Below are 13,075 nucleotides of genomic sequence, written 5' to 3' on the forward strand. Positions count from 1 at the left end.
CTCATTTGCATTGAGTTCAGTTTCTTTCTTCCTGAAGCATCCCCTTTAGTAGTTCTCTCAATAAGAGTCTGTTGGTGGTAAATTCAGATTTTGGTGCCTGAAGACACCTTAATTTTAATCTTGAAGAATCATTTATCTGAGTATAGAATTTTAGGTTATTTTCTTTTAGAAACTTCTGTCATTGCTTGTGAGTCAGCCTCGGGTCTAACCTCCTGTACATTAATTGTCTTAGCCAATTAATTGTCCTGGACACTGCAGTGTCTGATCTGCAGTTAACCCGTCTTTGAAGTTTTAATTTCAATAAATAGTTTTTTTTAATTTGTGAAAGTTTTATTTGGTTCTTTTTCAAATCATTCTGATCTCTTTTGATAGAGTCTTGTTGTATTCTTATTTTTCAGTTCCTTTTATGTTTTCAATTATTTTAAGTATATTCATTTCTAATTCTCTCTTTTTTCTCTCTCTCCCTCTTGCAAACTCTATTATTGGATGTTTTTGGAGAGTCATATTTTATTGTTTGCTGCATTTTTTGCCTCTTGCTGTGGGGCCTTGTTGTGTGATTGTGGGTTTTGTAATTTGGTTTATAAGCTCATCTTCAGCAGTACTTAATCTGTACCCATCTGCTTCAATTGGGCTTGAGGAAATGACCCCTTGAGTGGTTAAGGATTTCTTCTGCCAGGCATCCTGGTGGCATTACCAACCCAGGCTCACTTTGTTGTTATTGTTGTTATTGTTCTTGTTTACTTCACACCTTGGGGGTTTCCACATCATGCAGAGAACGCAAACTCAAATCCAAGAACTTGGGAAGGCAGGCCTAGAGCTATGAATTCCCAAGGGGGTGTCTTTTGGTTTCCTCTTAGTACCAAGCTGAAACAGACGAACTCCTTTAACATCTTTATCATCATGAGGGGATTTTTTTTCTAATCAATTTTTTCACTGAGGATATAGCATGTCAGAGACCCCAGATTTACTGGATTTACCATGGAGGGGCATGGAATATCACATCTCCAACTTCTAATCATAGGCCAAGGTCTCTTTTCTTGCTTCCATTGGCTGATAAACCTAGATCTTCGTATTATCAAGGTCTGCAAGGGCCCTGAGGCAGTCTCAGCCCAGAGCTTTGGTTGTGAGCTTGCTCTTTACTTGACTCCTGTGAGGGGGTCCCTGGCTCTCTTGGGAGTTCCACATGTTTGTTACAGTCTGCATGGTACTCAGAGGTCATTTGTCATAACAGGGTTTTCAGATGAGCATATCTCCTTTGTATCACCCATGACATCATTTGTAACTCTTTTCTTTTCTTCCTTCAGAGTGTTTTATCCATGCATAAAGTCTGTGAAGCGGGTAAGAGACATGCTTGGGAGAGCCATATCCGGAACCAGCTGAATGTTAAAGGGATGTTTCTGTCTCTGACTGCTATGGGCAGAAGCCCTGAGCTCTCCAGCTCTGAACTTTAAGTTGCCCAACCAGGGTCCCCTCGGCATGCATAGGGCTGACTCTAACCCCAGGCCTGAGCACACAGCCTGGAGTTCCTACCCTCTAGGGAGCTGTGGCTTCAAGATCTTAAACAGTAAGAGCTTGGAGGAGTCTTAGAGCTTGGAGGAGTCTTAGAGCTTGTCCAGGGCAAAATCCACCCTCTACTGATACGGACCCCAGGATTGAGAGCTTACCTCTACGGGGGTCACCTGGTGTATGCAGGCGGAGTGGGGTGGGGCCCCTGCCCAGGTCTCCTCCATTGCAGTCCACTGGCCCCTCTCCATCCAGGCGCCATGTTTCCAATTCCCCCACCTGGAGCTCATCCTTGTCTCCCTCCTGGGTTGGATATGAGTGAAGGGTCAGAGTTGAGATTTGATTTGAGCTCATCCCCATGGCCCCTAGATCCAACACTCTTCCCACAAGACCTTATTTTTGCTGCAGCACTGTGGCCTTGACATCATTCACTTGTATTTTTATGAATAATGATGACCACTGTCACTTGTTTGGGCACGTGCTGACCATCTGTATAAAACTCTGGACTAACCCCCTTTAGACAAATTATTTGTGGTCCTCGAAGCATTCTGAAAAATGCTACTATTTTTAATTTCCAAAGAGGAAAACAGGTCTCAGAGGGTTAAGTAACTTGTCTGAAGTGACTGAGCTGGGGTTAAACTCCTCTGACCCTGCAGGCCATGCTCTTGTCACTGTTCAAAGAACATCTCCCTTCCCTCCCCCACACCCACATTCCCTTATTCCTTCACACCGTCTGTCACTCATTCATTCACCCATTCATTCATTCCTCAAATGCTGTGAGCACACGCTGGGTATGAGGCCGGGGCTGCGTGCTCAGCTATCCAGACACACGAAGCAGGGTGGCCACCCTCAGTGAGCCCACCGTCTCACGGGAGGCAGAGCAGCTGGGATGCTCGCAGAGGGGCCCTGAGGTACAGTGAGTCTGGAGCACCCGCCTGGCGGGGAGGCTCAGGGTGGCTTCATCACAGGGTGACATCCTCATCACATACCCCTTTGATGTGTCTCACAAAAGCCTGGAATGACCAGTTCCTGTGCCTCTGGGTCTTCGTGAATCTGAAAATGCCAACGGGCCCTGTTCAGGCACCAGCATTGAGGCTGTGCCCTGTGAAATTGCAGTGGTCCCTGGGCTGCCAGGGGTCATCACAGGCCATCCTCTGGGGGGACTGTGCAGCACCCTGAAGACAAGATAGGAGTCCACAGTGGGATACCACAGGGGGTCTGTGCAGCACGCGGGAGGTGACAGGATGCAGCCACCTGGCCTGGGTTCTCTTCCTGCCTAAGAGGAAAAACAGAGCAAATCCTTATGAAAATTCCAAGAATCTCTGACGATATCTCCAAAGGGCCACAGTTAAGCTGGCTGGGAAAGGTTTGGACGAGGGGAGAGCAGGAGCTGGGGGCTGGCAGGGTCTGGGATATAGCTGCTGTGTTCCTGAAAAAGCTGGCAACTGTGGTTGGTCCAGGAGCTGTGATAATAGCCCGTGAAGTCGTGGCTAGGTGGGAGGGAACATCAGGCTCCAGTGTGACCGTAAGATCACAGCTTTGAGCTTTCGAGGAGATGGGCTCACTCTGGTAAAGGATAAGGGAACAAAAGATGGAGGCGCTCACAAGGCCTTGCGCAAGTTCAGATGGTCTGCGAGAAGCAATGAGGTGCCAGCCTTAAAATGCAGACACCTGGCCCGGGAATGGGAAAGTCAACAAGTGGCTTTTCTTGCAGGAGGACTTTTTGTAAGTAGCCCAGAAGAGCCCAGCCTCAGCAGGATGGTCACTGAGGAGGAAATCCAGTTCTATGTGCAGCAGTTCAAGAAGTCTGGTTTCAGGTAAAGAGAGCACAGGGCCCAGATACAGATGAGAGATGATCGACAGATAGGGATCTTCAGCCCTCAGGGTGGAGGGTGAGGCCCAGTTCTCCTCCACCACAGCCCTCATTAGTGCCAGGCCAGCCTCTGCTTCAATGCCTCCAGTGTCGGGAGGCTCACTACTTTATGGTGCTCAGCCTGCTCTAGTTTGGGACAGCTCAGCTTGTTCTTCCTTATGCTTATGGGGCCCCCATAGGGCAGAGGGTTTTAACTACTTTTCAGTCATGGCTCCTCGGAGAATCAGATGGCAACTCTGGGCTCTTTCTTCAGAAAAACATAAAAATCCACATAAACTCAAAAAGTGCATACATTTTGGTGCATTTGCCCTACTTCCCGATGTCATATTAGGAGGGGGCATCTTTGCTCCACCCACCAATGTTCCTCTCAAGTGGACTCCCTGGGGCAGGCGAGTGGCCTCTGGACGGTGAGGCTGCTAAACCAAGTTCCCCACCATCAGCAACCTCCCCAGCCTCCAAGGAGACACGGTGACATTCCCTGGAGGGTCCTGTAGGGCCGGCTTCTGTGTGTCCCAAAAGACCACCCAGAGGCTGCCAGCTCACTCAGTGGAGTCCTAAGGCCTTGCTGCTAGAGCTAGGCAACTGCGCCCGACAGCAAGGCGTGGGTCCTGGGCTCTATTCTCTTGCCCCTGCAGGAGGCTTTGCTCTTCCCAGGATGACTGGCTGTGCAGAGCAGGTTTCTCTTGGTGTCTGTAGCAGAGCCGTCTACTTACCGCCTCCCTCTTTTTACTTTCTGATCTCTCCCCAGAGGTCCTCTAAACTGGTACCGAAACATGGAAAGGAACTGGAAGTGGGCCTGCAAAAGCTTGGGACGGAAGGTGAGTTCCAGGTTCAATGTAGTCTCCTCCGCACCCCAGGACCCGCCCGCGGGGCTTCCCATTGGCCTTAGCTGATATGACCTGGGCCAGAGCTGGTCGTGGACAGACCTGCTGGCCACCTCCTTTCCCTTTGGGGTTTGGGAAGTGACTCCCTTCAGGGGTTTCCCTAGGATCTTTCTTGCTGGTGCTTCCCTTGGGATGGTAGAAGGTGACGTTGGGGATGGAGCTGGGTTGTGTCCAGGGAACTGCAGCATTCATCCAGAATCCCCAGGTTCCCTGGTGGTACCCCAAGGCAGGGCTGCAGATGGCCCAGGGCACCTCCCAGAAGCAATGTGGATACTGGAGCCCCCAGCCCGGAGGAGCGTTAGGTGCTCTCAGAGATGTGACTTTAGCCTCCGGTTATGTCACCTTGCACAAGTCAGTCTCTGAGTCTCAGTTTCCTCATTTGTCAAGCAGAAGATGAGTTTCCAATCTCTGGGTCTGCAGAAGGAGTAATGGAGGTTCCCAGTTTACATTCAAAATATTTAAAAATCTAAGGGAAATCTGTTCCCCAGTGTGACTGCACAGGTAGCCAGGCCTTCATCACCTCACTCAGTAGCCATGGTTACCTTGTTGGTTCACTCTGTAAGTGAACACACTGCTACGTGCCAGGCTTCCTGCCAGACCCTGGGATACATGGTGCGTAAACAGACCAGGTCTTGACCTCCCGAAATTAGGTCTTGAGGCACTAGAGTATATAACATCGTGGTTAAGAGCAGGCTAGGAAGCACATGGGCTGAGTCTAATCCCTGTGTGACCCTGGGAAAGGTACTTAACACCTCTGATCCACTGTGGCTTCTTCTCCAATATGGAAGTAGCAAGAACAGTGCCTCCCTCATAGAGCTGTGTAAGGATGAAATGGGTGAAGGCACATGACCTGTTACAAGCAGTACTGGGAACCTAGTAGCTTCATTAGTGTTCCTTGTCATTATCATCATATGACTGATGAAAATGACCAAACTGCAGTTGGACAGAGGAAATCTCTCAAAAGCGTGGAGGAAAATATTGACAAAGGCACTGGGAAGGTGAATCCCAATGGTGCTAAGGTCAGAAACCCTCCTCTTCTGCAGTTTCTTTTTTGTGACAGTCTTGCTTAGTTGCCCAGGCTAGAGTGCAATGGCACAATCTCAGCTCACTGCAACCTGTGCCCCCTGGGTTCAAGTGATTCTCCTGCCTCAGCCTCGCAAGCAGCTGAAATTACAGGAGTGCGCCACCACACCTGGCTAATTTTTTGTGTTTTAGTAGAGACGGGGTTTCACCACGTTGCACAGGGTGGTCTCAAACTCCTGAGCTCAGGCAATCCACCCACCTTGGCCTCCCAAAGAGCTGGGATGACAGGCGTGAGCCACTGCGCCCAGCCTCTCTTCTGTAGTTTCCGGCCAGATCTTCGTCTCTCCTCCCCCACCTCCTCCCATCCCGCCTGCCCCCCACCCCGCCACCCCCTGCCCAGTTCGCATTTTAGCTTGGAACATTCTAGAGTTTACAAACCTCATAGAAGTCTCAGGATTCATTTTAGCCACAAAATCATTTTTGACCTTCTCCTGGCTCCTGGTTGTGGAAGGAGGGAGGGGTGTGGAGAGACACCCATCACTCTGTGTGTAAATGAAAATAGTGCACGTTCCTCAACCAGGGATGGGTCAAAGCTACTTGGAAATTAGGGTAATGGTGGAGTGAGAACAAAGAAAAAAACACAGAGGCTTTCCTGGCCTTCCTGTGCGTGCCTCCCTGTGTTCAACTCATCTGCCAGCGGTTGGAAGTTACTTTGCTGCCATTCATGTCACATTGATAACTATTGTGGCTGCCCCCATTCTCTCTGGAACCTTGGCCGCCCCTTTTAAGCATCTTTTAATTCAGAGAAGAGGAATCTTGATCTTCATTCAAGGGTGTCTTCTGCCCTCTTGGTGCCGTCAAATCGGTTCTCCCAGTTACACACAGCTCAGCACACGTTCTCACTCACACACGTCTGCACACATAAAACCCATATTGGCCTCTGCACTGCTGAAGCTTTTATTTTAAAGATCTCCAGTAATAACCACGAGTCTGTTGTGCAAAGTTTGGCAGATACAACGTCAGGACCACAGCAGGGTGGCGGGCAGGGGTCTTTCAGGGGAGGAGGGAGGGCTTCCTTTGTGGAGTGCTGGCCACTCCTGTTTCCTGTTCTCTCCCCAGATCCTGATTCCGGCCCTGATGGTCACGGCGGAGAAGGACTTTGTGCTCGTTCCTCAGATGTCCAAGCACATGGAGGACTGGGTGAGGGAATGGCCCTGAACAGGGGTCATCAGTGCACCCCGGGAGAGGGCACAGGTGCTCAGAGGGAAGACGGCAGCAGAAGATACACCTTGTCATGTGGATGGGACCACAGTTGAAGCACTTCATCAGTAACATCACTGTCCCCCACTTGCAAGCAGCAACCATGACTGTACCTTCCTTTCCCCTGCACGGATGTGGGGTCTCATTCACTCATTATTCGCTTCCTAAATCATGCAGGGTTTGGGCAGGGTGTCCCGCGGGGAGCAGAGAGAAGGCGTCCATTGCCCATTGCACTAGCCAGAGACACACCCATCTGCCTTCTTCCATTTACCTTTCTGCCTGGGGTTTCCTTTCAGATTCCCCACCTGAAAAGGGGACACATTGAGGACTGTGGGCACTGGACACAGATGGACAAGTAAGGAGGTTGGGGGCTCCTGGGGTCGGGGAGAGCAGGGCCCCCTGTTCACCTTCCATAAAAGCTTTCCTCGTTTCATTGTGGTGGCTTTGGCCTGGCTTAGCCACTCATGTCACTCACCTCTGCCTTCAAGTTGGCTGGGTAGGCACAGATAAGTGTGAATGGCTTTTTTTTTTCTTTTACTTCTCCCTTTCCCCCAGGCCCACCGAGGTGAATCAAATCCTCATTAAGTGGCTGGATTCTGATGCCCGGAACCCACTGGTGGTCTCAAAGATGTAGAACGCAGCGTGCACCCACGCTCAACAGGTGCGCCGTCCTTCCACCTGCTGGGGCACGATTCTTAGTATAGAGGTGGCCTTACACACATCTCTCATGGATGGCGGCATTGTTCTGAAGGGGTTTGCAGGAAAAAAAAAAGATTTTCTTTACATAAAGTGAATCAAATTTGACATTATTTTAGATCCCAGAGAAATCATGTGTGATTAGTTCTCCAGGCATGAATGCATCGTCCCTTTATTTCTAAGAACCCTTAGTGTCCTGTGGGGGTACAGAATGGGGTGGCCAGGTGGTGATTTCTCTTTGACTGACCAATCCATAGTTTGGCAGAAAAATCAGCAGTTCATTTAGAAGAATCTTAGTAGAGATTAGGATGCCTTACTCAATAAAGCTAAGATGACTATGCTGCTGGCTGTCTTTGTTCTTGGAGAGGTGGAGTGAATGTTCAGGGAGAATGCATGGCATGGGGATGAACCCTTCCCTTCTGCTTCTGAGCCCTGTTCTGGGCTCCAAGGTGCTGCGTGATCTAGGCCGTGCTGGCCAGGAGACAATCCTGTGGGGATGGCAGTGGTCTCTTGTGCTCTGTCCCCTAGAGCAGTCACTGGCCACAGATAGCCACCTGCCTTTCTCCCGGCTTCCCTAGCAGAGTTTGCTCAGGCACAAATGCGCACCTGGAGCATTTGAAATGTGCTAGTGAGGCCGAGGAAGTGAATTCTAAATTTCATTGAATTGTAATCAGTTTAAAGTTACATAGCAGCAGCTGCCATGAGGCTCAGGCGGATCCAGCCCATCTTCCCCTCTGCCCTCTCCTCCCTATCTTTCCCTCTACCCTCTCCTCCCTCCTGTCACATCCAGTTAGGGGCCCGTCTCACTGATGGGTCTCCTGCGGTGGTCTCTCCTCTGTCCTGCTTCTGGCCCCAGAGTCCTGGAGCAGCCTCCTCACAGGTCTTGCCGCTCATATCGTTGGACCCTGAACCTTGCAGGGCCTCCCCCACTGCCCCTGCCCACCCCCAGCCAGCCCCATCACCCTCCAATTCCTAACCGCCCTCCAGCAGCACACTTGCAGGTGCTGATCCTCCTTGACCCTCTGCCCGACTTACCCATTCTTTGCCTGGAATGTTCCTCCTGCCACTTCCTCCAAGCCCATAGGCTGGGTCTCGAGCCCTTTCTCCCTGCCCCCCTTGCATAGTTATTGGGCTCACAGATGCACACACAGTGGCCTCACTGCACTTGCGAGAGGAAGTGGTCCCTCCAAGCTGAGTTTGGCATGATGACGGGAATAAGTTGGCCAGGCCACGAGGGCCTGAGTATCTGTGTATAGGGAGAAAGCCAGGGGAGGTTTGAAATGGAGGCTGCTGGCATTTCTTCACTGCCCTAGTGCACCTAGAGTCTTCCATGTACACCTCTCATCCTTCCAAAGAGTCCTTCCCATTTAACAGAGAGGGAAACTGAGGTTCAGATAATTTGCCCAGGACTGCCTGGCTAGATGGGGGCAGAGCCTGGATTCAGAAGCAGGCTCTCTGGCTCCTAAGGCTGAGCTTTTTCTACCAAAAAAAAAATGTTCTCGTCGTGCCACTGCACTCCAGCCTGGGCAACACAGCGAGACTCCGACTCAAAAAAAAAAAAAAGAAAAGTTCTCCTTTCTAAATCTGGAGCCAGACCACCTAGGTTAGGCCTCCGGTCTGCTGCATACTCGCTGTGTGACCTTGAAAAAGGATATCTGTGCCCCAGTTCCCTCATCTAGAAAAAAGGGGACGTTAATAGGACCTAACTCGTGCGTGGTTGCATCAAGTATGTTGCTATACACAGTTCTAGAACAGTGCTTGGCATGGAGGAAGTGCTATAGAAGTATCAGCTATAAGATTTCCAGTTTGTCTTAGGACAAGACCTCTAAGGGGTTTCCATCTCCAGCCACACCACCACCATCTCAATCCTTTTGCATCTGAGAATTAAAGGGCTCATTTAAAGGCAATCATGAGGCCTGGGGGAAAGGCTTACACCAGATCACATTATTTTCCTAACTGGGTGTATTCAAGCCCATTTGTAAGGGAGCAGTTGGGGGAAAGGAAATAATCAAACCTAAAAGCGTCCTTTACTAGAAGGAGCACAAACAGCAAACCTGTCTTCCCGAAAGTCTCGCTTTTAATCTTCTATCCAGTCATCTCCATCAGCCTTCAAAAAGGCCTCAGAAATTCTGCTCCTTTGGCAAATAAGAGTTGAATAACTCCAGTCCATAGCATTGCCACAAAAATATAACCGGTTATACAAGATGGAGGGCTGTATCGGTCTGTTCTCCCATTGCCATAACGAACTACCAGAGACTGGCTACTTTATAAAGAAAAGAGGTTTAATTGGCTCACGGTTCTGCAGGCTTTACAGAAACCATGGCTGGGGAGGCTCCAGAAAACTTACAATCATGGCAGACGGTGAAGGGGAAGCAGGCACATCCTACGTGTCTAGAACAGGAGGGAGAGAGAAAGAGAAGGGGGAGGTGCTACACACTTTTATAAACAACCAGATCTCATGGGAACTCACCATCACGAGAACAGCAAGGGGGAAATCCGCCCCCATGATCCAGTTGCCGCCCACCAGGCCCCTCTTCCAACATCGTGGATTACAATTTGACGCGAGATTTGGGTGGGAACAGAAATCCAAACCGTATCAAGGGCCATAAAGGACAGTGGACTGGAAGAAGTCTTTAGGTTTTTCAGGAAGATAGTGGAATGTCCAGGGCTATGTTTCCTGGTCTGCTTTGAGGACCTTTGGGCCACACATCAACTGTTGCAGTGGTGGTATCAGGGCATTCCCTGGAACAAGCAGAGAATTTTCAGATGCCATTTTAAGTACAAATGGCAAGGAGTGTGTCCAAAATGATTTAATTATAAAATGCTATATTTGGGGATTGAATTTAATTTTGTAATTAACATACTAGTTGTACATATTCATGAGGTACATAGTGATGTTTTAATACATATAATGTGTAGCAATCAGATCAGGCTAATTACACCTGTCATCTCAAACATTTTATCATTTTTGTGTTGAGGACATTTAATAACCTCCTTCTGGCTATTTAAAACAATGTATCATTGACTTTAGTCATCGCTCAGTGCTATACAACGCTAGAACTTACTCCTCCCACCTAGCTGGAATTTGACATTCCTTAACAAATCCCTCCCTATCCCCCACCTCTTCCCCCAACCCTTCCCAGCCTCCTATCCTCTGTTCTACTTTTTACTTCTAGGAAATGAACTTTTTTTTAGCTTCTGCATGTGAGTGAGAACATGTGGTGTTTCACTTTCTGTTCCTGGCTTATTTCACTTAACAGAATGCTCTCCATTTCCATCCGTGTTGCTGCGAGAGACAAGATTTCATTCTTTTTTTGTGGCTGAATAGTAAAAATATGTTATTTTTATGTCATGATTACAAAGGGAATAGATTACAAGTATATTCCTCTCTGCTAAAAGAAATCGGCACTTTAAAAAGAGGTCCAGCAGTCTTCATATTCTCTCTCACACCCTCCAGCAGTGGGTTGTGCTGCTCCTGGGAGGAGGCTGAGATCACTCACATATTCTGTCAAGGAAGGACCACTTAGTGGCTGTCAATTAGCAACATCCAATGTTTCCAGGAGACCCGTCTTCTAAAAAGTGAGTCTATTAGACTAGACAGGACAAAAAGCCATTTCTGTCTGTCTTGGGGTATAGGGAACCCATGGTTTTAGACCTTGACATGACTGTCCACCAGTTTCCATGTTGTTCACAGCCACATTACCATCAACACAAATTAAAAGCAAACAATGGTTAACATATCTAGGTCAGAGGCTCAAAGGGTTTTTTCCAACAGGAATTGGGTGACAAATATGCCTCACTGTTCAAAGGACTCCATCTGGCCACAAATGATAAAATACTTCCTTGCCTGAGCAATTGTAGAGTGTCAACTCCTGCACCCAAATGTGTAACTGTCTGTCTCCCTGTTAGACTGTGAGGGCCCTGAGATCGGAGGCTGCCTGTCTAAGTAATTCATCCTGAAACCCAACCCAGCACTGGCCTGGCATATGGAAAATGCTCATTAGACGTTTGCTGAATAAATTGGAGAGTAAATGCATAAATGGATGAATGGACAAATGCATTAGTTTCAAGTTGAAATAATTAAAATTTGGTCGGGCATGGTGGCCCACATCTGTAATCCCAGCAATTTGGGAGGCTGAGGCGGGCAGATCACCTGAGGTCAGGGGTTCGAGACCAGCCCAGCTAATATGGCAAAACCCCATCTCTACTAAAAATACAAAAATTAGCTAGGTGTGGTGGTGGGCACCTGTAATCTCCGCTACTTGGGAGGCTGAGGCAGAAGAATCGCTTGAACCCAGAGGCGGAGGTTGCAGTGAACCAAGATCATGCCATTGCACTCCAGCCTGGGCGACGAGGGAAATTCCATCTCTATAAATAAATAAATAGCCTAATGTCCTCGAGGTTCATTCATGTTGTCACATGTGTTGGAATTTTCTTTCTTTTTAAGGCCAAATAATATTCCATTGTATGTATAGACCACGTTTTGTTTACTTACTCATTCAGCAATGGGCACTTGGATGGCTTCCATATTTTGGCTATTATGAATAATGCTCTGAGCATCAGTGTACACATATCTCTTTAGGGCTCTGAGTTCAGTCCTTTTGGGTATATATCAAAAAATGGAATGGCTAGATTATATTGTAATTTCTATGTTTAATATTTTGAAGAATCACCAGATGGTTTTCCATAGCTGGTTTCCATTTTCTGTTTTTTTAATATATAGAATGGCCGTGTGATATCCCATGATGGTTTTATTTGAATTTCCCTAATGATTAGTGATGTTGAATATCTTTCATGTGCTTATTGGCCATCTATATATATCTTTGAAATGTCCATTCAAGTCCTTTGCCCATTTTTTGTTGGGTTGTTTTGTGTTGTTGTTGAATGTTAAATCTTGTATATTCTGGATATTTATCCCTTATAAGATATATGATTTGCAAATATACTCTCCCATTCTGTGGGTTAGATTGTGTAGGGGTGGAAGGTATGATACTTCTTCTCACCCATCATAAGGGTCACGGCTGATTCTTCTATAGCAAAAGATAGTAAACAAGGGAAAAGCATACCACATTTATTTAATCACAATTTTACATGACAAGGGAGACTTCAGAAACAAAGACCCAGGAAAACTGTCTATTTTCATGCTTACGTTCTATGAAGAATGGACAGTCCTGTGGAAAAGTGATTGGACAAAAGGCTATGACCTCATTGTAACAGACTAAGGGGGAACCCAGCAAGGCCTGTGTGTTCAGATTCTTCTTGGCCTTTCTGTATAGCATTCCTTCCTCCCAGGTATAGGGCAGGACCCTCTAGAACAAGGGTCTTCAAGGGAGAGGGGAGAAAGTGATCTAAGTTTGATGGCTTGCTTTGGGGGAGAGGAGGTCTAGAGTCTATGACTGCCTTGGGGGAAGAGGAATTCTAGTTTCTGTGACCCCGTTTTGGGGAAGAAAGAGGACCAGAGACAGAAGGGCAGGAGAAGGTCCAATAGCCCATGCTTTAAGGCCCTTCCAATGTGACTATGTGGGCTTACGTCAGAGTTTCAAAGACAGAAACAATTTTTTTTTTTTTTTTTTTTTTTGAGACAGAGTCTCTGTTGCCCAGGCTAGAGTGCAGTGGCACAATCTCGGCTCACTGCAACCTCCACCTCCTGGGTTCAAGCAATTCTCCTGCCTCAGCCTCCCAAGTAGCTGGGATTACAGGTGCCCACCACCATGCCCAGCTAATTTTTTGAATTTTAATAGAGATGGGATTTCACCATGTTGGCCAGGCTGGTCTCGAACTCCTGACCTCAGGTGATGCACCCGCCCCGGCCTCCCAAAGTGCTGGGATTACAGGC

The 13,075-nt window shown here is 48.0% G+C and overlaps 1 protein-coding gene across 6 annotated transcripts in view; it reads left to right on the plus strand.

Moving 5' to 3' along the window:
• The window catches only part of EPHX2 (epoxide hydrolase 2), a 53,656-nt gene extending 46,077 nt beyond the window's left edge, over positions 1-7,579 (plus strand). For all 6 annotated transcript variants that reach the window (XM_024250561.3, NM_001132336.1, XM_009243647.4 and 3 more), the window contains 6 exon segments: positions 1,305-1,338; positions 3,218-3,320; positions 4,125-4,194; positions 6,403-6,483; positions 6,840-6,898; positions 7,099-7,579. In XM_024250561.3, coding sequence (XP_024106329.2) covers positions 1,305-1,338; positions 3,218-3,320; positions 4,125-4,194; positions 6,403-6,483; positions 6,840-6,898; positions 7,099-7,177 — 426 coding nt within the window. In that variant the 3' untranslated portion in view covers positions 7,178-7,579.
• Positions 7,580-13,075: the final 5,496 nt, after the last annotated feature.

Source organism: Pongo abelii, chromosome 7, assembly GCF_028885655.2.
Source record: "Pongo abelii isolate AG06213 chromosome 7, NHGRI_mPonAbe1-v2.0_pri, whole genome shotgun sequence".
In the NCBI taxonomy this organism is placed as follows: Eukaryota; Metazoa; Chordata; class Mammalia; order Primates; family Hominidae; genus Pongo; species Pongo abelii.